This window comes from Rhinolophus ferrumequinum, chromosome 21 (genome assembly GCF_004115265.2).
Source record: "Rhinolophus ferrumequinum isolate MPI-CBG mRhiFer1 chromosome 21, mRhiFer1_v1.p, whole genome shotgun sequence".
NCBI lineage: Eukaryota > Metazoa > Chordata > Mammalia > Chiroptera > Rhinolophidae > Rhinolophus > Rhinolophus ferrumequinum.
The window spans coordinates 41,513,653-41,539,226 of NC_046304.1; the positions used below are offsets into that span (position 1 = coordinate 41,513,653).

Here is a 25,574-nt window from a genome sequence, read left to right on the forward strand (position 1 = left end):
GAACATATGTTCATTAGTATAATTGCTGGGTCGTATGATAAGTGTTAAGTGCATTTTTAGTTTTAAAAGAAGCTGCCAAACGGTTTTCTAAATTGGCTATACCGTTTTTTATTCTCACTAGCAATGTATGAGTGATTGTTTTTCTATATACTTGCCAACATTTAGGGTTGTCACTATTTTTATTTTAGCATTTGATGGTGTGTAATGAAATCTTATTGTGGTTGGAATTTGTATTCCCCTAATGGCTGGCTAATGATGTTGAATATCTTTTCTTATGCTTATTAGCCATCTTTATATCCTCTTCAGTGAAATGTCTGTTCGTGTCTTTTGCCATTTTCTAATTGGATTTAAAAAAAAAAACTTGCATTTTGAGTTCTTTGTATAGTTTAATACCAAGTCCTTTGTCAGCTATGTGGTTTGCAGATATTTTTTTCAGTCTGTGATACATCTCTTCATCCTATTTATAGGGTATTTTGCTGAGTAAAAATTTTTAATTTTGGTGAGGTTTCACTTATTAATTTTTTTCTTTTATGAATCAAGCTCTTGGTTGCAATTCTAAGACCTCGTCACCTAGTCCTGAGTTATGAAGATTTTTCTCCCTGTTTTTCCTAAAAGTTTTATGGTTTTATATTTCATATTAAGTTCTTGATCCTGTTGGAGTTAATTTTTTAAATAAAGTATGAGGGTTAAGTTGAGGTCGTATTTTTGCCTAGGAATGTCTAATTGCTGTAGCACCATTTGTTGAAAAGAATATCGAATTGCTTTTGTACCTTTGTCAAAAATCAGTGGGGCATATTTGTCTAAATCTGTTTTTATCAGCTATGAGAATTAAAGTGCTAATATAGAATGCCCAGCCCACAAAAGTGCTACAAAAGTGCTGGTCATTATAATTATTACAATAGCAAATAAATAATTTTTAAAAAGCATTTGCATACACTTTCTAATTTAAAAAATAGTTTTTTTTAAGTTTTAATTGTGGTAAAATACACATAATATAAAATATACCGTCTTAATCATTTTTAAGTGTACCGTAGTGTTAACTACTACTTGTTGTACAGCCAATCTCCAGAACTGGTTTCATCTTCCAAAACTGAACTTCCGTACTCACTGAACAACAGCTCCCCGTTCCTCCCTCCTTCCACTGTATCTACTATCCTACTTCTGTCTCTATGAATTTGACTATTCTGGGTACCTCATGTAAGTGGAATCGTACAGTATTCGTCTTTTTGTAACTGGCTTTCTCACTTAGCATAATGTCCTCAAGGTTCATGCATTTTGTAGCATGTGTCAGAATTACCTTTTTAAGGCTGAATAATAGTCGTAACAGTCCATTGTATACTACATTTTGTTTATTCATTCATACACATGTCAATGGACACCTGTGTTGCTTCCACCGTTTGGCTATTGTGAATAATGCTGCTATGAACATGGATTTGCAAATAAGTCTTTGAGACCCTGTTTTCAATTTTTTGGGGTGTATACCCAAAAGAATTGTTATAACACATGATTGTTCTATTTTTAATTTTTTAAGGAACCGCCATACTATTTTCCACAGTGACTGCACCATTTTACATTCCAACCAACAGTGTACGGCAGTTCCAATTTTTCCACCTCCTTGTCAGCATTTATTATTTTCTGGGTTTTTTTTATAGCAACCATTCTATTGGATGTGAGGTGAAATAATATCTCACTGATTTTGATTTGCATTTCCCTAATGATTAGTGATGTATCTTTTCATGTGTTTGTTGGCCATTTGTGTATCTTTCGGGAAATGTCTATTCAAGTCCTTTGCCCATTTTTTAATTGGGATGTTTGTTTTGTTCTTGTTAATGTATAAGAATTCTCTGTATATTCTGGATATTAACCCCTTATCATGAGATACATAATTTGCAAATATTTTCTCCCATTCCTTAGGTTGACTTTTCATTCTGTTGATCATGTCCTTTGATGCACAGAGGTTTTTCATTTTGATGTAGTCGAATTTATCTGTTGTTTTGGTTGGTGGACTGTGTTTTGGGTGTCTACCATTTTGAGTTAATTTTTGTATAGTATAAGGTAAGGGCCCAACTTAATTCTTTAGCATGTGGATATATCCAGTTTTCCCAATACCATTTCCTCATTGAAAGGACTTGTCACCCTTGTCAAAAATCATTTTATGTCAAGTCATTATGTAGTACACCTTAAACTTATACAGAGCTACATGTCAATTATATTTCAACAAGATGGGGGGCAGGGGAGAATCAGCAAAGACAAAAATGGAAAAAAAATAATTTGACCATATGTGCAAGGGTTTATTTCTGGGTTCTCTATTCTATTCCATTTGTATATATGTCTGTTTTTATGCCAGTGCTATGCTGTTCTGATTACTGTAGCTTTGTAATAAGTTTGAAAATCAGAAAGTGGGATACCTCCAACTTTGTTGTTCTTTTACCGGATTGTTTTGGTTATTTGAGATCTTTAATAGAATTTTTAATGGTAAAGAGCTAGAGGAGTTATCTTGAAAAAGCAAAACAGTATTATGATGATTATGTTTTATTCAATGTAGTAAAATGTGAAACAGATAAGAGATATAAAACTGGAAAGGCAGATATAAACTTATTTTTTTATAAATGCTATGACTTTATGTTCAGACAACTAAATCAAAAGGAACAAACTGAGAGATGGTTAGAAAGAATAATAGTTCAGTAGAGTGACTTGCTAAATGACATGGAAATTATAGTTTCAGCAGTAAGCAGTATCTGAAAAATAGGAAAAATCAAATCTCAGTTATTATAGGTAGCTTCAAATATGTGAAGAAATCACAGTGGTGCGTGGGAGGGAGTTAATTCTTGATGGCCCATAAGCTCTCATGTCTTGGGGTTTAATTTACTTCTGGGGATAGTAATTGAGGTCAAAGGCCAGAACTGGGACTGTATTACGCTTGCAATTGGAAGGGGCAAGCTTGTCTATGAACTAGACAAAACTGCCTAACAGTCCAGGACAAAGGACAGAATTGAGCCAATTAACTTTGGGTTGTGGCTGCTAAAAGTCACCTATAAGAAATGGAAACTCCAACCTTGTGTGGAAATCCTGGGTAGGAAAACGAATGGATTAATGCGTTTGGAATTGATGAGTGTTCAGGGTACTGGCAGAGTCAACCATTAAAATGCCTTTGGGGCTGCTCTTTAACACCTGAAACGTTGAAGACTCTCCCAAAGCTGAATATGAACTCATACAAAACTTACAAAGCACCTTAGTAAAAAGATGCAATAAATGAGAAAATTTACAATTGAGGAACTGATAGTAATAGACTAGTTTGTAAAAGGACTTGATTGTCTAATATGTGGTCCATATTCAGTTTCTGCCTTTGTCCCAGTAATGACTTTTATAGCTGTTGGTTTTGCTTTGTTTTGATATCCAGGGTCAAATCCAGGATCATATGTTGAATTTAGTCATGCGTTTTTATCTTCCCCTAATTTAGTGGTTTTTTCTGCCTTTTTTCCTTGTTTTTTAAATGATAGTGACATTTTTAAAAGATAACACTCAGTTTGCCTAAAAGCCTTTGGTTAGCTCTCTTACTAGAGAGTATGTTGTTTTAGAACAGGCAGGGTATCCTTGCTAATTAAATTTACTCTAATGATTTTATTATAGTTTGGGATACTGCGCTTCAGAAAAGGACAGACCTTTTAGTTGAGATCCTGTGCCTCTTGCATTGATTGATATTTCAAACACTACAAGTACACACCACTGTTATATATACTTTATAGTTTATTTCATTATTCGTCATTGCTAATAAAAAAGTTTCTTCAGTTCTCCCTTGTCTGTATTTATCACTTGCCATTTCCGTCTGGAAGTGAGGGATATATTTGGTGGGTAAGGTGGACAGTTAAAATACAGCTTATGGTTTTATACTATCCAAGGGGGAAAATGCTTCATAGTGGTTACAATAAAGATAATTCATGAAAGAATATTTTTAAAATTGGTGCATAAAAATGTTCAATTTAAATTGCTATAGAATTCTTATGTAAATAAAATTTTTTTTTCCCATTTAAAACATCATGAGACTCTGTATCTTTCTAGGAGTAGGTCTTTTGTTGATTTATGTCCCTGGAAATAGATGATTTTATTTCTTCTCCCTAGTTTCACTTTATTATTTTTCTTTGCAACCTCACAAGTATCTCACTATGAAGCTCTCTGGTATATTGTGTAAATTACAGTTTAAAAATAGTGCTTTAGGATACAGTGAAAAGAACACCTAATACACCCTAATAAGAATATAAATTATTTCTGACACTAAGCCTAGCTGTTGTTTTTTAACAGCTTTATTGAAATATAATTCACATACCATATAATTCTCCCATTTAAAATACATAATTCATTGGGTTTTTGTATATTCATATATACAGACAACCATCAACAGTTTTAGAACATTTTTAGCAACTCAAAAAGAAACCCCACATTCTTTAGCTATCACCTCATATCCCCCCAACTCCTACTCTAAGCAAGCCCTAATTTCTGCCTTAGATTTCCCTATTCTGGATTTTCGCAGGAATGGAATCATTTAATATGTGGTCTGTTGTGAGGGCTTCTTTTACTTAGCAAAATGTTTTCTAGGTTTGTCTATATTATAGCATGTTACCAGTACTGACTTCCTTTTTATTGCCCAATAATATTCCATTGTATGGACATACTGCATTTTGTTTCTCCATTTATCAGTTGATGAACATTTGGGTTTTCATCTTTTGTGAATAATGCTGCTATAAACAAGTTTTTGTGTGTACACGTTTTCATTTTTCTTCAGTGTATACCTAATAGTAGCATTCTGGGTCATTTAATTGTTTGAGGAACTGCCTATTTTTGAAAGGAGCTGTACCATTTTTTCTTTTTTTAAAGATTTTATTGGAGAAGGGGAACAGGACTTTATTGGGGAACAGTGTATACTTCCAGGACTTTATTCCAAGTCAAGTTGTTGTCCTTTCAATCTTAGTTGTGGAGGGCACCGTTCAGCTTCAAGTTGTTGTCCTTTCGATCTTAGTTGTGGAGGGTGCCATTCACCTTCAAGTTGTTGTCCTTTCAGTCTTAGTTGTGGAGGGTGCAGCTCAGTTCCAGGTCCAGTTGTCGTTGCTAGTTGCCGGGGGCACAGCCCACCATCCCTTGTGGGAGTTGAGCCGGCAACCTTGTGGTTGAGAGGATGCACTCCAACCAACTGAGCCATCCAGGAGCTCAGCGGCAGCTCAGCTCAAGGTGCCGTGTTCAATCTTAGTTGCGGAGGTCAGCGCCCATCATCCCTTGTGGGACTCGAGTCCAACCAGCAATGTTGTGGTTGAGATCCCGCGCTCCAACCAACTGAGCCATCTGGCCACCTGGAGAGCTGAGCGGCAGCTCGTTGTCTTCAATCTAGTTGTGGAGAGCACAGCTCACTGGCCCACGTAGGAATCGAACCAGCAGCCCCGTTGCCCAGAGCTTGCCTCTAACCATCTGAGCCAACCGTCCGCCCAAAAGGAGCTGTGCCATTTTATGTTCAGTGTACTTATGTGAAGGTTCCAGTTTCTCCATATTGTTGCCAGCTCTTCTTGTTGTCTTTTCTTTTTTTTTTAACTTTTTTTAAAATTTATTTTTTAGATGTGTTTTTCCTGGACCCATCATCTCCAAGTCAAGTAGTTGTTTCAATCTAGTTGTGAAGGGCACAGCTCACAGTGGCCCATGTGGGTATTGAACTGGCAAGCTTGTTGTTAAGAGCAGCTCTAACCAACTGAGCTAACTGGCCGTCCCCTCTTGTTGTCTTTTTGATTCTAGACATCCTCACAGATGTAAAGTGGTAATCTCTGTGGTTTTGATTTGTATTTCTCCATTGGATAATTATGTTGAGCTTCTTGTCATGTGCTTATTGGCCATTTGTACGTCGTCTTTGGAGAAATGTCTATTCAGATATCTTTTGCCCATTTTTAAATTGGATTATTGGTCTTTTCATTATTGAACTGTAAGAGTTCTTTATACAGCATAACAAGCCCATTATCAGGTATGTGATTTGCAAATATCTTCTCCCGTTTTGTGCATTGTCCTTTTGCTTTGTCGATAGTGTCCTTTCAACCACAGAAGTTTTTAATTTTGAAAAAGTTCAGTTTATTTTCTTTTGTTTGTTCTTTTGGTGTCATATCTAAGAAGCCTTTGCCCATTCATGAAGGTTTACCTCTGTTTACCCAGAGGTCATGAAGGTTTACCTCTGTTTTAGAACTCTGCTGTTTAAGTCCTTGAACCATTTTGAGTTAATTTTTGTGTATGGTGTGAAATAAAGCTCTAACTTCATTGTTTTATCTTTGGTTATCCAGTTGTCTCAGCACTATTTACTGAAAAGACTATTCTTTCCCATATTGGTCTTGGTACCTTTGTCAGTAATCATTTGACTGTAGATTATGGATTTATCTCTGGACTCTTAATTCTGTTCCATTGATCTGTGTTTATTTTTTTTTATTGGGGAACAGTGTTTCTCCAGGGCCCATCAGCTCCAAGTCATTGTACTTCAGTCTCGTTGTGGAGGGCGCAGCTCAGCTCCAAGTCCAGTTGACGTTTTCAATCTTGGTTGCAGAGGGCACAGCCTACCATCCCATGCGGGAATTGAACCGGCAACCTTGTTGTTAAGAGCTTGCTCTCTAACCAACTGAGCCATTCGTGCCCCCTTCTCCCCCGCCTTTGGTGGTTTTTAGAGTATAAGTTTTGTACTATTTTTTGTTTATTCCTGTGTATTTTTTTAATGCTAATGTGAATAGAATTGTGTTTTTTTTTAAATTTCACTTTCAGATTTTTCATTGCAAATTTATAGGAAGAAATTGATTTTGTATATTGATTTTGTATCCTTCAACCTTGCTGAATTCATTTATTAGTATTTTAGTAGATCCCTTGTGGTTTTTATACAAGATCATGTCATCTGTGAATTGGGTTAGTTTTGCCTCTGTCATTCCAATCTGAATATCTTGTATTTCTTTTTTTCCCCACTTTGCGTCCCCTCCCCCTTCTTGCCTGAATAGAACCTTTAGTACAATGTTGAATAGATATGGTGAGAGCAGACATTCTTCTCGTATTCCAGATCTTAGGGGAAAGCATCCAGTCTTTCACAGTTAAATATGATGTTAACTGTAGTTTTGTTTTGTTTTTTGTTTGTAGATGCTCTTTATCAGGTTGAATAAGTTCCTTTTTTGTTTATCTTAGAAAGTCTTTTTTTTGCTTTCATTTTTGAAAGATTATGTTGCTCAGTGTAGGATTCTTGGTTGATTTTTTTTCCCTTCTCATACTGTGAATATATGCTGTCTTCTGGGTTCCATTGTTTTTCCTCAGAAGTCAGCTGTTAATCTCAATTGGGATTCCTTTGAAAATGATGTGTCCTATTTCTACTTTCACTGTCTTCTCCTTGTCTTTGCCTTTGAATATTTTTCTTATGATGTATCTGTTTGTGGGTCTCGGTGTTTATGCTCTTGGAGTCCACTAAGTTTCCTGGATGTGTAAGTTACTTTTTTTTAACACATTTGACAAGTTTTAAGCCATTGTTTCTTTGAATATTTTTTCTGTTCTTTTCTTGCTCTCTCCTTTGTTACCCAGTTATGTACATGGTAATATACTTTACAGTTTCCCACTTTTCTCTGGTGCCGTTTATTTTTCTTCTATTTTCTGTTTTTCAGCTTCCATAATCTCTTACTGATCTATCTTCAAATTTGCTGATTATTTCTTCTGCCTATTCAGTTTTACTCTTAAGCCTTTCTAGTGCATTTTAAACTTTGTTATTGTAGTTTTCAACTGCAGAATTTCCATTTGTTTTTGTTTTGTTTTTTAATATATGTAATTTCTATGTCTATTGATATTCTCTATTTGATGCAACATTGTCATCCATATCTTTCTTTACTTGTTTAATTTTAATTATGGTTTCCTCTGAACCTATTTATAATGGCTATTTTGAAATATTTTTCTGTTAAGTCCAACATCTAATCACTCTAACAGGCAGTGTCTTTTGTCTGCTTTCTCCCTCTCCCTTCTGCCCCCATATGGGTGTTACTTACCTATTTCTTCGTATGCCTCATGATTTTTTTTGTTGGAAACTGGTCATTTTAGATGACATATTGCAGCAGCTCTGGGTACTGATTTCTCATCCCATCCCTTGGGACTTGTTATTGTTATTTGCTTGTTTATTTGTTCAATGACTGCCTGGGTTATTTTAGTGAAGTCTATTCTACGACCCCATCTCCACGGCGTCAAGCCGCCGGTGGTGTTCCCCAGGGAGGCACAGCTGTAGATCTGCCTCAGCCACCCTGGGATGACTGGTACTGGTCGGCCTCTCTTTCCCTGACCAGCCCAGCTGCTAAACTCTGCTAATGGCCCAGATTGTTCTATTTCCAACGATGCCCTGAGGCACACATTCCTCCACACACTAATCCAATCAAAGTGGGACTCCTTGGAAGGAGGAGTTTCTGAGGTCAGTGTTTGCTGTGTGTTCTGACCCCTGGAGGACTCCTCCCAGATGTCTTATTCCCTGGTTCTCTCCTGCAAACTAACTGGCCTACAGTTGAGGCTGTATTTTCATTACATTCAAGAATCTCCTTCCAGTTGCCTTTTACTACAACCTCCACTGTTCTTGAGAAACACCCTTAGATGTAAACCAGTCCATATCCTTGGGAATGAAGTTAGGGCCCTTGGAAGAGATTTGGTGCTACCGGTTTCTGCTTTTACCCCCTGAGGTAAAATATCTGAGCCAGGGTTCTGGAGCTGGGGGTGGGGACAGTGGTGAGCTTTTCTGTGAGTGATCTTTTCGCTCTACGAATGAGCCCTGGCCCCGGGATAGGGGTGGGGGTGCTGCTTACACAGCAGCTATCTCTCCTGGTGTGGAACCACCCCCTCATGAGCTGGGTGAAAGGGCTATTGGGGCCCCAGTATTCTCAGTGGACCATACCTGAGATAGAGCCTCTGTTCCACAAGCGAGGGTTGGGCAGCAGGGAACACAGACTTCACCTATCAGACTGAATCTTCATAGATTTTATTGAATAATTGTTCATTTGCTGTTGTCCTTTGGGACCATTTCCAGGGGCTTTGAATTTGAGTGTGTGTGTGTGTGTGTGTGTGTGTGTGTGTGTGTTTAAATAATTTTTACCAGTTTCACTGAGTAGCGGGCTAGCAGAGCTCATGCTATTAGACCAGAAGTCAATCCCTTGTAACTGTTTTTTGAGCTAGCAGCAGTCATGCTTCCTTAAACATGACTCAGAAAAGCATTTCCTTCATTATGGTCCCTGACACCCCCTCCTAAGGAGCCCTCAACTTGTACCTGAATGATACAAGAGGCCAAGAGGATTGATTTGGCCTGCTTATTTTCCTTCAAGAATGAATTCCCTGCGTGTGGAAGTATTCTAGAAGGGAAAATGTGCACATGAGTACAGGATTTGTAAAGGAAATGAAAATAATAGTAGCTAGAGCATTTTAGCTTGAGGGTACCTCAGCTGGTGGAGTGCTTTGCAAGTTGGCTTGGAGGTGTTGCAGTTGTTACCTCTTGGCCTCTGACCTCTTGGCCTTGACATCAAAGTCAACAGGCTTATTCCTCACTTTTGCTGCCATCTCAAATCAGTTTCTTTTGATTCCTTTTTTTCCTTTCCAGGGGCCGCTCAATAGTGAGTCTTCAAACCAGAGCTTGTGCAGCGTGGGATCCTTGAGTGATAAAGAAGTAGAGGTAAGAGCCATATCCATTGAAAGACTTTTCATATTCCCACACTTGGAGTCTAGGTTAAACGATCGCATAATTGCAGGGGTCTGTTAGGGTCCCTGCAGTGTGAGTTGTGTGCTCTCAGTGTCTGTACAGCTGTTGGGTGGCTCTGATGGGTTTTGCTATTATCATGTCTGGGTTGTCTTTCTTTTTTTTTTTTCTTTTAAAAAATGTTTGCTTAGTTGTCATCAATAAAGGACAAAAATCTGCTGTTGAAACTGAATTAGCTTAAGGTACCCTTGAATTTTAACACTTGTCAGTATGTCAGCTGGGTGGGTCAGTGCAGTAGTATAACCTAGCTGCATGCATATAGGTCCAAATCTGCAGCCACCTATTTTACACTTCGAGAAAACTTTCAATAAGTTAGAGCCAGTTGATCGATTATGCAAATCTTTTCTTTTTGGAAAAAGGGAATTGGATTTAAGTTCTTATAAAGTAGACAGCAGCTGTTGGGATATTTCTGCGAGCCTACTATATATGCTAGATAATTATACTACATTTGTGCTTTATAGAATATCTTATTTAAGCTTTGCAGCAACGCTGATTTACAGATAAATAAATTGAAGCTCTGGTATTTTAAGAAGTTTGTCAAAAATTATCTAGATGATTTGGTTCCAGACCTTGAACTCTTCCTATAACCCTGCTCTAAGAGTGGGATACAGAGTTAGGATTTGTCTGTGCCAGTTAAATCTCCTTATAAATTTGATATTTTGTACATACTCTCTGATTTTCATAATGTGAAAAATTTGACAGAATGCTAATTGTGATGTATGTGGTATTTAACAGACTCCTGAGAAAAAACAGAATGACCAGCGAAACCGGAAAAGAAAAGCTGAACCATATGAAACTAGCCAAGGTAGTAATAATTTCACCAATAAAAATACTAAATTTTTATGTACTTAGAATTTTCCAACTCACACTAAATAATTAGTTTGTATACAGGGATTCCTAACAAAGGAGATTTGTGTACCTTAAGGGAATATCAGGCTGTTTATTATAGATGTGCCATTTGATATACACTTGACAAAAGTGTCAGTTCTTGGGGGACTGTTGTTTTCCCTGTTGTAAGTTAACAATCTCACCACAGGTTTTTCTTCAGACTAAGCATGTATTGTGCAGAAAAGAGGTTACACTGGAGTTTTAACTATGTCTTGCATTAGATCAGTGATTTGTTAATAATAGGCGACCAGAAATGGTTTGTTTACCTGGCTGTCATTTCCACCTACTCTTTTTTTCCTTGTTAATTATTTAGTTGAACATTGGCACCCAAATGGAATAAATCTATAAATATGACAGTTCTAATGCCAAATATCTCTATATAATTAAAGAAAGAATAAATGGTTTGGTTCTGCCCCCCTCTCCGCCTCAAAGAGGTGGAAGTCAGTCTTTTTTTTACATTTGTCTTGTTTTTCAAATCTACAAATCATTTTTTACCTTAGGAGGGGGGATTTCTCCCAAAGTGACATGGTCACGTAAAGTTTTTTGTGAAATGGAATAAACCCTATAGCTCTGATGAGTTTGTTTTGAATTCTTTGTTCTCTTATTTGGAGGCATGGATTATAGATTAGTTTTATTTTGATTCACCGTTGTGACATATGTTTTGTTGGTGTATTTATAAAAGAAAGATTAGCAAATCTTAAAGGAAAACAAGCTCTGAATAAGTCTTTCACTGGTTATTCAGTCTTTTATTATGTGGAGGGAACTGTCTCTATTCTTCGAACATAGGTATTTTGGCTCGTTTGTTAAAAAGTAAAGCTGGCACTTGAAATGATAACAATGTATACAGTTATTGAACACACAGTATATTTTTTAGTGAATGATGGTTTACATGTGTTACTGGAAAAACTATACTTACTTTGCTTTCATTTTCAGGGAAAGGAACTCCTAGGGGACATAAAATTAGTGATTACTTTGAGGTAAGTTAAATTTTGGGGGGGGGAAACTATAGTGATTTTTTTTTAAAACCTAAATTCTTGCGTTCATTTAAGGCTTTAGAAAGCAAAATTTTGCTTTCACTGTGCCTTCCTCTCCTTTCTTCCCATCTTCATCAGTCAAATGCCGCCCAATCTCTCTATAAGAGGAAACTGCTGCTTCCTAAATTTACATTTGATTATGAAGTGTCTTGTCTGTGATGATATAAAAATTCACAAATGAGGTGATTTTTCTCTTGGCCAGACTAGGTTTCGTGTCTTACACAGATTGAAGTTGAATGACTTGAACTCTTCTTTTGTCCTCTTACCTTTATTTAGTCCAGTGGAACCTGTAGTGAGCTCACTGACCCATCGGTAATGGTTACTAAAGAAGACACTAGCACCCACTCTACCATTGTCTTCCTGCTTCGTTTGTTTTGAGACAAGAAGGGAAAACATTCTTCTCTTGTTTTTCAAAACCATTTCTAGCCATGTTTTCTTTATATCTTGGTGCATTTCTGCTGTTGCTCCTTAAAAAATCTCGTTGAAAAGATAGCAAAATTTGACTTACATGGCATTTTTTTTCTAGAATAAGATGTATTGACTTAAAGGGGCCATATATAATTAAGAGCTGTTTGTGTATTAATCTTTTACTCTCCTTATCTGAAGCATAGTACTATTTTGAATTATTCATATCCATTTTTCCCTGTTGGCCAGTTTGCTGGGGGAAGCGGGCCAGGAACCAGCCCTGGCAGAAGTGTTCCACCAGTTGCACGATCCTCACCGCAACATTCCTTATCCAATCCCTTACCGGTAAGCATTCACCTGGAGAAATGTGACACCTGTTATAGGAGACAAGAAACCCAGGAACACTCAAGCAGTTTCTCTTCCATTAATTACCCAATGGGAATGAGGCATTAAGGAGAAAAGTTCTTGGTATTATGTATGAATCACTTGGATTCAAATCTATATGTCAGTAAATTAACGTTGTACAAGCGTTAACCCTATTTTCTCAGTATAGTAAATTGCCTCTAAACCTACAGCTCAGTGTCCTGTTGAGGTAGTGATTTCCAATCCAAACAGTAGGTTTTTATCCTTGCCAAACTTACATGTTCCTATAACTAAATTCTGTTTTTAAAAAAGTTGGTTAGCTTCTGGCATTTGAATTACTTTTCAAGGCTTAATCAGTGATGTAGTAAAGAAGTTAACGCTATACAAATTTGAAATAAGTTTGTTTCCCGCCTGTGAGATCTGAAGGTCTTAAAACCATTAGGGCTAAGTTAGTGGTTCTCAGTGGGGTAGTTTTGTCCCTCGGGACATTTGGCAATGTTGGAGTCATTTTTATTCCCAACTAGGGGTGAAGGGTTGGTGCCATTGGCATCTAGTGGGCAGCGACCAGGAATGCTGGTAAACATCCTGCAATGCACAGGACAGGCCCCCACAACAAAGAATTCTCTGGTCCAAAATGTCACTAGTGCAGAGCTTGAGAATCCCTGAGTTAGCTAATGTAGGATTTTGTGTCAGTCTGCTTGAGTGCCTTTGGATAATTTATGGATACAATACAGTATCTCTGTACTCAAGAATGTGTTAGCCACTGATGCCTCAGGTATTGCTGTGGGGTCGTGGGGGACAAGGGGTCTCCCTAAGATCAGGAGTTCTTATCCTAGATATCTGTCTGTTTAGGAAAGTGGGTTTTTTCCCTCTGTCTCAGCAGAGTTGGTTAATACTGCTCTTTTCCTAAGTGATTTAGTCTTCTGTATTGTTAAAGTATTTTAAAATGCTCTTCTCCCCTACTGTCTTTTAAAAACATGCATTCATTAGGGTGGTTGTAATTATTAAAGCACTTATAAAAGTGTATTCAACTTGGAATTTTCTGCTATTATTTTGTCATCCTTGCTATACTTTAAAATATTAAAAGTGTTTGATGTATAAGTCTGGTTAGGTTGAGGTTTGTTAGATAACTGTTTAGGAGGTCTGTGTCTTTATTTTTGTTAATTTTTAACGAAAAATGTTAAATGAGATTGCAGAATTACCTATTTGGGACAAATACGTTGTATGAAGATTGCTGTCTGTTAATTACTCTTTTCTCCCTGAAGTATGTATTTTCTCATTTGGTTTTTAATAGTGTGACCACCCGTCTCATTTGTCAATTTAGGTCAAGTCTTACCTGAAGATAAAAGAGATGTACTCAGTGATCTGTAGACATTTCTGACAGCTGTGTGAATGGTGGCTGGGCCGCATTATCATCGTGCAAATCTAAATAGGAACCAAACCGTGACTTGCCTTTTCTGTTGCACCGAGCTGCTCTTTATCCTCTCAGTTGATTCTGTGCTTCATTGTTGTAATCACTGATTGGTGTATGCCCTTTCGTTTCCTTTCTCCCTCTCTTTCCATCATACCTGCCTGAAAAACCCCAACCCTGGTTAAATCTAATTCTTCTCCACCTTTTCCTTGCCTGCCTCTAAGCAGCTCAGCATGCTTAGAGGAAAACACACATGCTGACAGACCTCACCTCATGTGCACTCCTAGCTGCCTGCCAATCCTACTGTATCTCCCTCGTTAGTTCCCTTTCCTAGATGAATGTTTATATGAATATATCATAGTTTTGTCATTTCCTGCAAGCCTCCAGCAACACTTCCTTCCCCTCCACTATCTCAGCTGATAGCTTTGGTTTTTTTATTGGACTGAGAAAATAGAAGCAATCAGGAGAGAGCTTTCACATGCTCCCACACCAAATCTACCGAGCTCCTCGCAGCAGCAGCCGTGTCTGCCTTTGAGAATGAATGAACTTGCCTGCCTGATCATTAGATGTGCACCTCTGTACTTGACATTTCCACTTATATATCTGATGGACAGCTTAAAAATGTCCAAAAAGGAACTGTTTCCCCTTCACCTCTAAAACAACAACAACAAACCACTCTTCCTGCAGCCTGCCCTGTCCTGGTAAATGATAGTTTACTCCATCCAGTTTTTCGGGTCATAACCTCATGCCCCATATAATCTAATCCATCAGTAAATCCTATTGTTTTTTTTAATATATCAGAATCTGACCACTTTTTTATTCTTCTGGTTCTCTGCATCAGCCTCCAAAGTGGTTTCCCTGTTTCTGCCCCTGTCTCACCTATTCTCAATATAGAGTGATTTCTATTTCTGTTAAAAAGTGTAAACAGATCCGCGCACTCCTCTGTTCAAAACTGCCCAATGCTCTAGACTTACGTGTTCTGGAAGCTCCTACGTGATCTGCTCCCCCACCCCCCTGACTCTGACATCGTCAGCTGTTCTCCCTCTCTCCACCACAGCCATGCTAGTAGCCTCCTTAAAGTTCCTTGAACACGGCGAAGCACTCTTGCTTCGGGCCTTTGTACTTGTTATTCCCTCTTCCAGGAACAGAATGAGTAGCAATCTCTTCCTCAGGTTATTGCTCAAAACTGACCTTATCAGAGAGGTCTCCCTTGGCCAACTTGAAAATAAGCAGTCCCTCACGCTTTGTCACTGTGTCCCTAATCCTGCTTTATTTTAAGTCTTAGTTATTACCACCTGACATATATTTAAATTTTGATATATATTTAAATTTTCTCATTGATCCTATTTATACATATAGAAGAGTACACATAGAAGTCTAAAGCTTAATGAATTTTCAAAAACTGTACCAGCACAAGAAATGAAATATTACCAGCCCCCCCAGAAATCACTCTTATGCTTCCTTGCAGTTATTAGCCTTCTCTCTGCCATCTAGAATAGCTACTATCCTGACTTCTAACAACACAGATGAGTTTTTTCTGTGTTTGTGTGCTTTGTATAAAAGGAGTCATATAGTATATACTCTCGTGTCTGGTTTCTTTCTTTCAGCATTACTTTTGTGAGATTCATCCATAATGTATGTTATTGTAGCTCATTAATCATCATTGGTGTGTGGTATAGTTTTAATAAATTTTCATTTAATATGTTATATAAGTATATTAATTTTTAACTGTACAATTAATCTGTCGCCCATCTTCTCCCACTAGACTGTTAATCCCATGAGAACAAGGGCTTTGCTTTGTTTTGTTTACTGCTGTCCTATCTCTCGCAGTACTTATTACATAAAGATGTAATTATTGTAACTATTTCCCCCACTTGACATAGACTATCTTGACAAGATGATATCTTGTTCAATTTTCAGTCTCTAAAACCCCAAAACAATGCTTGGCACACAGCGAGTGCTCAGGACTGTTTATTGAAAAGGGAAGAATAGATGGATAAATAATAACTTTAGCTTTTTAACCCCTAAGTGATTCTTTTGTATTTTTTGTTAAGTACAAAAATTATATAAATCATGAGTATTTTAATGCAGGAGTTGGTAAACTATAGCCCACAGCTGTCAAGCTAAGAATGATTTTTAGATTTTTTAGAATTGTAGAGACAAAGAATTATATGGCAGAGAGGATATGTGGCCTGAAAAGCCTAAAATATGTGTTTTCACAAAAAGTTTACAGGAAATCATTATAAAGTTAACTCTACGTAATCATTACTTAGGTCAAGAAGTAAAATATTTCCAGCTCCCTGGAAACTTATATATGCTCTTCGCCAATCACAACTCCCTCCCTCTACACTAGAAACAACCACTGTACTAGTTTTTGTGAATATCACTTATTTTCCTTACAGTTTGGCCATCCATGTATGCATCCCCAAACAGAATAGTTCGTTTTTGTCATTCAGTCAGTTTTATTAATCACGACATTTAATCACAGTGTTTAAATCTTCTGTATTCTGATTTTTGGTTTTCTCTTCTATCAGTTACTATCTGTCATGATTTTGGGAGTTGTCTGTTTCTTCCTGTATTTATATTTTTGCTTTGTATATTAGTGACTTCATCTCTTGTGATGCTTTTTGCTCTAAATACAGTTTATCTGATATTTAATATATCCAGCCATTGTATGTTATAAGTACTTCCATTTTTATATAATTAACTTTTCATTATTATGTTTTCAGTGTATCCGACATATATAGTTGAATTTTTTCTTTTATTCAGTCTAACATCTTGTTAACCTCAACATTTTCCTATTTTTAATACAATTATCATTATGTTGGATTTAAATATATCATCTCTTAATGTATTTTCTATTTATGCTGCCTGGTCTGTCATTTTTACATGTGTATCTGCCGTTTTCTTGTTTTCATTTGGATTGATTTTTTTTTTTAATCATTTCAGATTTTTCTCCTCTACTAGTAGCTAAACCCTGTTTGGTGTTTCTCTGAGAAATTAACACATTCATCTTTAACATGCTGAAGTTTGATGTTACTAGTAACTTTACCCTGCTCCCAAACAAATGACCTCAGAACATTCACTCAATTTATTTGCTGTTGACTTTGTGGTGCTGGTGTATGTTTCTATTTTGCTTTTTTTTTAAGCCTCAAAACATTATTATTTTTTACTGTCACTAATCATTTAGATTTATCTATGTACTTACCTCTTTCTTTGTACTTCTTTTGGCATCTTCCACCTAAAGTCTTTCCCTTCTGTCTGAAGTACTCCTTTATTCTTCTTTTAGTATGTGTCTGGGGGTTTACTCTCTAGGTTTTTATTTGCTTAAATACCTTTATTTCCCCCTTATTCTTTTTTTTTTTTTAAAGATTTTATTGGGGAAGGGGAACGGGATTTTATTGGGGATTGGGGAACAGTGTGTACTTCCAGGCCTTTTTTCCAAGTCAAGTTATTGTCCTTTCAATCTTAGTTGTGGAGGGTGTCGTTCAGCTTCAAGTTGTTGTCCTTTCAGTCTTAGTTGTGGAGGGCGCAGCTCAGCTCCAGGTCCAGTTGCTGTTTTCTAGTTGCAGGGGGCACAGCCCACTATCCCTTGCGGGAGTCAAACCAGCAACCTTGTGGTTAAGAGGATGCGCTTCAACCAACTGAGCCATCCGGGAGCTCAGCGGCAGCTCAGCTCAAGGTGCTGTGTTCAATCTTAGTTGCAGGGGGCGGAGCCCACCATCCCTTGCGTGACTGGAGTTGTTGAACCAGCAACCTTGTGGTTGAGAGCCCACTGGCCCATGTGGGAATCGAACTGGCAGCCTTCGGAGTTAGGAGCATGGAGCTCCAACCACCTGAGCCGCTGGGCTGGCCCCCATATTTCCCTCTTATTCTTGAAAGAGGTTTTTGCTGTGTATGTTTCTGGATTGGCACTTTTTTCTTTTAACAACTGAGTATATAATTATCATCTTCTGGCTCCCATTGTTACTATCGAGAAAACAGCTTTCCTTTACTTATTTCTTTGAAAGTATTTGCTCTTTATTCCCTGGTTGCTTTTGAAATGTTTATGTGTAGTATTTTGCAGTTTCACTATGATGCATCCTTTTGTTTCTCTTACTTGTGATTTGTTGGGCTTCTGGTATCTTTGGGTTGGTGTTCTGCACCATTTCTGGATAATTATTACCTGATGTCGCTCCAAATGTCATCTCTGCCCTGTTCTCTTTTTCCTTCTTCTATGAAATTCTAATTAACCGTATGTTAAGGCTGTCTCACTTTATCACCATGCCTCTTAGCTTCTTTTGGTCTCTGTGTGCTGCATTCTGGATACTTTCTTGCCTTTCAGTTCTCAAATTTTCTATTTTGTTGTATCTGATTTGTTGTTAACCCACTGAATTCTTAATTTTTGTTATTGTATTTCCCTGCAGATATTTTCAAGCCTATCTTTTCTTTTTTTTAATCTAGTAGAAATAACTTTTTTATAATCTGTATCTGATGATAATTCTGGTATTTGAAGTTTTTTTGCATCTGTTTCTGTTCTCTCTTGTTTTTCCTAGTTGTTGCTCAGGGCTTTATTTTTTAATGCTCCTTCTTCAACTTCCTCTTCTCCTTCTCCTTCTCCTCCTCCTCCTCCTTCTTCTTCTTCTTCTTTGTGCTGCCCATCGTTCTTGAAAAATTATTTGTGAAATTTCTTTGAAATCTAGGATAAAGATATGTTCCTCCAGAGAGAATTTTTATTTTCTTCTTCCAAGTACCTAGAGAGTCTACCAATCCAACACTACTTTAAACTACTGAATTCATGTCTTGCATTTTGTTTGTTTTACTTATTTTGTTTGTTTCAACCACCCAGGCAATATTAATTTGAATTATGTTAACGTTTCTCAGGGGAGCTCCACCCCCTCATTGCCAAAGCAACTCCTTTGCAGCTCCCTGAGGGTGGGAGAATTTTTCTTTTGGCTTACATTTTCTCTGAGAGTGTGTAGCCCTTTGGAAGCCCAGCTTGAAGTGGAAAGGTTTTCCTGTTGAACCTGGTTGGTCTTTGGCCTGTGACTGCTTACTTGTCACTGTGATGCTCTGGAAATAAAAATTCAAGATGTGCAGGTTCCCTGAGGGCAAATGTGGCTTTGGTACTTTTTTACCTGTCTTGTGTTTCTGATTTCCATTAGATTTTGCTCTGGCTGATCCCTACCATTTTATTAACTCTTTGATGCTTTTAATATCTTTTTTGGGGGTATTTTGTCCTGCTTTTTAAGGGAATGTTGGCTCAAACATCCTAGCCTGATCTGTTTCCAGAAATATTTTTAAATCTATCAGCTCTTGGCAAATATTTATTAAATACATAACAGAATGATTAATTTGAGCATTGCAGCTTTAGAGATACATTCTCCCAAGTAGTGAGAATATTGTTATGAGTGAATGAATATCACAAGCATTCTAGATTCTGAATTTAAACCGTTGCATTTGGTGAGGTAGGAGTGCTGGTTTTAAGGAGGTGGACGCATAGATCTTTTTTCAGGATTGCTTTGGTTATTTTATTTTTATTTCCTAAAATAAAAATGTTAAATAGTTTTTTCCTGATAAAAGGATACATACATATTTTGAAAGTCCAATAATTCAGAAATGGTAAAATAGAAAGTCCCCAAAAGCACTATTATTAAAGAGTTCCATGACCATATATGTATACGTGTATGTTCATATGATCAATTTTCTTACTTCATTTGTAATTAATTTATTTTACCAATATCTTATAAACATTTTATGTTCTATAAATAGTGCTATAATGAATGCCCTTGTATGTATACATCTGTACTTACGTATTTTTTTTCCTTTGGCTAAATTTCCAAAGTATAATTCCCAATCAAAGAATATGCTTATTTTAAAATGTCGTTACATAATTGCTAGCTGATTATTAGCAGTTTGAGAGTCTCAGTTTCTACATACCCTTCTAATACTGAATTTTATCATTGTAATCTTTGCCAGTGAGAAAAATACCTTGTTTTAGCTTGCATTTCTTCATTACTGATATTGAACATTTTTTTCATGTGTTTAATGGCCTTTGGATTGCTTTTTTAATGCTTGTCCAGGTCCTTTGCCTATTTATTTATTGGAGTATTTGTTTTTTCTTACTGATGGGTAGGAGCACATTATTTATTAAGATTGTTAACTCATTATTTGTATTGTAAATATTGTTGACTGTTTGTAATTTTGTCTTTTAACTTTGTGTTGACCTTCACCATTCAGAAGTTAAAAAATTTGAAGTAGTCAAATTTACCAATATTTTTCCTTTATTACTTATGGGCTTTGTGTTTTTCTTAGATGTTTCTATATGGTTTGTATTTTTAATGTCATGTTTAAAAAGTCCCTCATTACTAGAAAGTCATAGAAGCATTTGTTTATATTACAATCTTTATGTATGATATAAAGAAGCAATCTACTTTTCATTTTTTCTAATACCTATGTAAATATCCTATCATCTTTTTAATAAGTTCTCATTAATTTGAAATGCACTTTAATCATAAATTATACATCCATCTTGGTTTCTTTCTGAATTTTCTATTCTGTGCCACTGATCAATCTGCCCCTGTACCAGTGTTATACTGACTTCGTTAATGTTGCTTTGTATATATTTTAATTGCTACTCTAGTTTTCCTGATATCCTTTATCAAAAATTATATGACAAATTTTGATTCTTTTTCTAAGTGAACATCAGAATCCATTTTTTTTTAAAAGATTTTTTCTTTTTTTATTGGGGAAGGGGAACAGGACTTTTTTGGGGGAACAGTGTGTACTTCCAGGACTTTTTTCCATTCAAGTTGTTGTCTTTTCAATCTTAGTTGTAGAGGGTGCAGCTCAGCTCCAGGTCCAGTTGCCGTTGCTAGTTGCAGGCGGTACAGCCCACCATCCCTTGCGAGAGTTGAACCAGCAACCTTGTGGTTGAGAGGACGCACTCCAACCAACTGAGCTATCTGGGAGCTCAGCGGCAGCTCAGCTCAAGGTGCTGTGTTCAATCTTAGTTGCAGGGGGCGCTGCCCACCATCCCTTGCGGGACTCGAGGAGTTGAACTGGCAACCTTGTGGTTGAGAGCCCACTGGCCCATGTGGGAATCGAACCCGCAGCCTTCGGAGTTAGGAGCATGGAGCTCTAACTGCCTGAGCGACCAGGCCGACCCTAGAATTCATTTTTGAAGTTCCACAAAAATAACCCCCCAGAAGAGAGCAAGAGGGAACCTAGATGTTCACTTATCACTACAACATTCTTTTGCAAAAAAAAAGAGAAAAACAAAACCAAAAATAAGAAGACCTAAGCATTGGCTTTTAGAGAAATTTGACATCTATAAAATCTGAATCCAGGAGCATGGTTTCGCCATTGAACTTAGTTCATCTTTTATATCTGTCAGTGAAGCCATAGTTTTTCTTTATATGTAATCTGTGTATTTCTTACATTTACTTCTGAGTATTTTACAGATTTTTTTGAAATTTTGTATCTGCTTTTTCTTCCATTACATGTTCTGATTATAATCAATTGTGGTTGGTATATGGGGAAGCTATTGATTTTTGTGTATTTACTTTATATTTGGCCATCTTACTGAGCTCTTATTTTTGTTTTTTAATTGATTTGCTTGCTTTCTTTTGTGAATAGTTATATCATCCAAAAATGACACTTTTTAATCTTTACTACTTTCCAGTGTTTATACCTCATATTTTTTCCTTATCACCTTGACCAAACGTCTATAAAAATGTTTATTGATTGTGATATTAATGTTAACCCCTTTGTAGTTCCTAACTTTAATGAAAGTGTCTCTAGTATAGTACCATTAGTTATATTTATGTTAATTTCTGAAAAAAATAATCTGTTGTATTGAAGATATTTGTTATAATAAAGAGGGATACTTCCAGGTTTTTTGGGGTGATTAACAGACTGATTATTTATTTATTAAATTTATTGGGCTTACATTGGTTAATAAAATTATATAGGTTTCAAGTGTACAGTTCTATAATACGTCATCTGTATATTGCATTGTGTGTTCACAACCCAAAGTCAAATCTCTTTCGGTCACCATATATTTGACCCCCTTTATCCTTTTCTGGTTTTCCCCCTTCCCCCCATTCCGCTCTGGTAACCAATAAAGTATTGTCTGTGTCTGTGAGTTTTTGGTTATTTTTTAGTTGTTCTTTTTTAAGTTGCCCAATAATGTGCAAATCCTTTTTGGCATCTAAAGGGAAGAGTCTTGATTTTTTTTTTTTCCTCCCCTAACATTAATGTAATGAATTACATTAGTAAATTGGATAATAATGAGCCATCCTTACATTTCTGGAACAAATCATACAAAATTGTGATATATTATTCTTTTAGTGTACTATGAAACTTGTTTTGCTTGTATTTATTTTAGCTTTTTGTATCTAAGTATAGTATGGTGACAACAGAATGGAGAGTGAAATAAGATCTACCTATAAAGTAGGGAACAAATGTCTTACTTCATTTACCTACAGGATGGAAATAACATTTCCTTTGTAGGAATGAGGGTGTTACGAAGTTGATTTGTTGAACTCTACAAAGTAACCTGAAAATTCAGAGTTATGTAAATATAGAACCATTAAAATGTAATTTTGCAGAATTTGAGTGAGCTGTTAACTCAGGTTTACAGCTAGATTATAATCCAGTTTAATGTTGTTATGCTCTCCGTATTTGTTTTCAGGGAAGGTTTTTTTTTAAAAAAATCATTATATTTGATAACTATTTTAATTTGTTGCATGTTTTGGCAGTATCAGATTACCTTCTTATGTAATTTGTGTGTTTTCTCTAATGTTTTCCAGCGGCGAGTAGAACAGCCCCTCTATGGTTTAGATGGCAGCGTTGCGAAGGAGGTGTCGGAGGAGCAGTCTGCTCTGCCAACCCTGATGTCAGTGATGCTGGCAAAACCCCGGCTTGACACGGAGCAGCTGGCACAGAGGGGAGCTGGCCTCTGCTTCACTTTTGTTTCTGTGAGTACTAAGGCTAAATGTATGCAGCCCTGTGCTGCCCTGGAGCTCCTTGATAAAGCTGGAGTAATTATTTTGGTAGAGAGATGATGACATCTCTAAGTCGGTGTCACTTCTGAAGGGAGTATGCTGTTTCTCAGTCCCCTTGGTGCAAGGGGCTGAGAGAAACTGCTTTCTCAATGTCTGAGCACACCATGGAAAGGAAAAAACAATCTCAGGTTGACAAGTAAAAAAAGTGCAGATCAAATTCCATTACAACCAAAGTACTTGTATAATTAAAAACAAAATCTGCAAACTCCAGCCGTCACTTATTTTTAGCAGTATTCACGTCAGGAAAATTCGAGCGTGGAAGCAGGCATTCCGTAGCGTGCTCACCAGTCATTTCCCCCAGTATTTGGGCGACCTGCACTGCCTTCTCCCACCTCTTCAGAGTGGTGGTATGGTTACCATTACCAGGAATGTTTGGCTACCTGTTTGCTCTTTTTAGGTTGTTGCTTTCTCCCGCCTTGAAGAACAAGAACTTGAATATTAAGAAAGTTTGATCCTACTTTTATTTGCCAAATTATAATGCAGTTTGACTCAAAAGTTTCCACTTTTCTTGGTTTCGTCCCCTACCAAGTACCTGTTTGTGGCCAAGGATGGTATAAAGCAAGAGAAAGCCTCATTGCCCTATTTTTCTGTTTTTAGGGGCTTCTTTCAGAGCTAAAGTCATTGTTGATTTAAACTTCTTTCCCTCTTATTGGTTCATTTTCTCCAGTTGCGGTCTATGTTTCCTCTTTATTGGCTCTATGGATTGTGAATCATTAATCCACATGCATTTGTATTCAAAAAGGCCATGAAAATGGTGGGTGTCTTAAAGAAAGGAAATAAGAATAACAAAATAATGAGATGGAGAATCATTGAGCATTATTCGAAACACTTTCTTAAAGTTGTTATTGCTTTCCCTCAAGGAAGATAATACAACTTTGAAAGAACTTACAGAATATTTTAATCATCAAAGGAATGGAGAAAGTTGTGTGAAAACAGTATAATTTTATCCCTGGGTGGCTAAGAAAGCATCTCATAAAATGGGAGAACTGCCCAATATAATATTGTGGGTGTGCCTGTCATCAGTAGGGACTAGATTGTATGAGAATGCAGTAGTTCTCTATAGTGTTAGTTTAGAGAATGTGTCTGTCTGTCTCTCTGTGTTTGTATATATTTCACTGTGCGCTTACTATTTGCTGATAGTTAAATCTTCATCTTAGATCTAACTTTCCCAGGCAAAACCTTGGATAATTGGGGTTATTTGTCCTTTTGTTTTTATTGACTTAAAAACTACCTCCTTTCATTTGAGGGGCATTCCCTTTGTTCATTCCACAGATATTTACTGAACACCCCCTATGTGCCAGGCATATAGTAAATTCACAGGATTTCGATCAGCAAGAACTCGTTTCTCTAATGTAAGCGTCACATAAAAGGTATGGGCACGCAGGCTTGGGGTGCATGCACACGCAGGACCACCACCTTCTCGGTCCTGTCAGCTGTACATCAGCCTGTCAGAGGAGTGGCAGCTGCTGCAGACAGATTGTTCTCATGTGGAAGAGAGGTGGCAGAGGAGTAAGAAAATGACATGTGAAGAAGGAACATGGGAACAGTGTAAAAACCAAAGCCCTAAGTGCTTTGGTACAGTTCTATTTCTCTGCTTTTCTGCAGTTCCAGCCAGGCTATAAGCTTAGTAATACAAAATAAGAGAAAAGCAAGACTTACCATTACATAAAACAAATGTTGTGAATCAAAGACAAGCAGTTTTCTAAAAAAATAAGCAAAGACTATGAGCAGGCTGTTTTGTAGGGGGGAAAAAATAAGACAAGGGACTAGTAACATGAAAAAATGCTTAACTTCATCCATAGAGAAATGCAGAATAAATCACGATAACTTTTTTGACCTTTTGAATTGGCAAGGATTATAATAAATTTGGCACTTCTAAATGTAGGTGATAGTTTATACACACATGTAGTTCTGTGCTGACTATAAATTGGTACAGTCATTTGGACACGTTGGGAATGCAGCTCAGTGTTAAGTATACGTATCCTTAAGGTCCAAAATTCCATTCCTGTAAAACTCCACAAAGATGTGTATTGTATTGTTTATAATTGCAAAAATCTGGAAGCAATTGCACTCCACCAGTGTTTCAAAGGAACTTAGAAGGAGGATATCTGTGACTTCTACGTTGCTAAACCCAGTGATCAGAACTTACCCAGCATGACTCACTGCCACAGTGATCACTCCCTTCTCCAAGCACAGGCTCTTCTCTAGGCCTCCACTTCTGCGGTTTTTCCTCATTTCCCACATCTCTAAACACTGGAGTGCCGCAGGGCTGTTTTCAGACTCTTTGGTCTACCTTTATTCTCCACAGAATTTCATTTAGTTTCTTTGCGCTAATGACCACCCATATGCAGAGGACTTCCACGTTTATATCTCCAGCCCAGAGCCCTGCCCTGAATTCCAGACCTATGGAGTCATTTTCTCTGCATGTCTAAGAAACACTTCAAATTTAACATGTCCAAAACGGAACTCGTTATTTTGTCCCCCTACTCCAAACCCGTTTCTCTCACAGCCCTCCACATCTAAATCACTGTCAACTCTCTCCTTCTGATTGTTTAAAACTCTTGGAGTCATTCTTATCTCCTCTCTTTATACCCCATTTCAAAATCCATCAGCAAATCACATTGATTTTACCTTCAATATATGTTCAGACCCCCTTCACT

The 25,574-nt window shown here is 37.0% G+C and overlaps 1 protein-coding gene across 2 annotated transcripts in view; it reads left to right on the forward strand.

Annotated features, from left to right (window-relative positions):
* TLK2 (tousled like kinase 2) overlaps window positions 1–25,574 on the forward strand; it is a 99,220-nt gene that overhangs the window by 26,274 nt on the left and 47,372 nt on the right. The window contains exons 3-7 of one of the 2 annotated variants that reach the window (XM_033090905.1): window positions 9,611–9,682; window positions 10,502–10,571; window positions 11,588–11,631; window positions 12,343–12,438; window positions 22,660–22,827. In XM_033090905.1, coding sequence (XP_032946796.1) covers window positions 9,611–9,682; window positions 10,502–10,571; window positions 11,588–11,631; window positions 12,343–12,438; window positions 22,660–22,827 — 450 coding nt within the window. The remainder of the gene's footprint in view (window positions 1–9,610; window positions 9,683–10,501; window positions 10,572–11,587; window positions 11,632–12,342; window positions 12,439–22,659; window positions 22,828–25,574) is intronic. The other variant, XM_033090903.1, reaches the window with a different exon arrangement.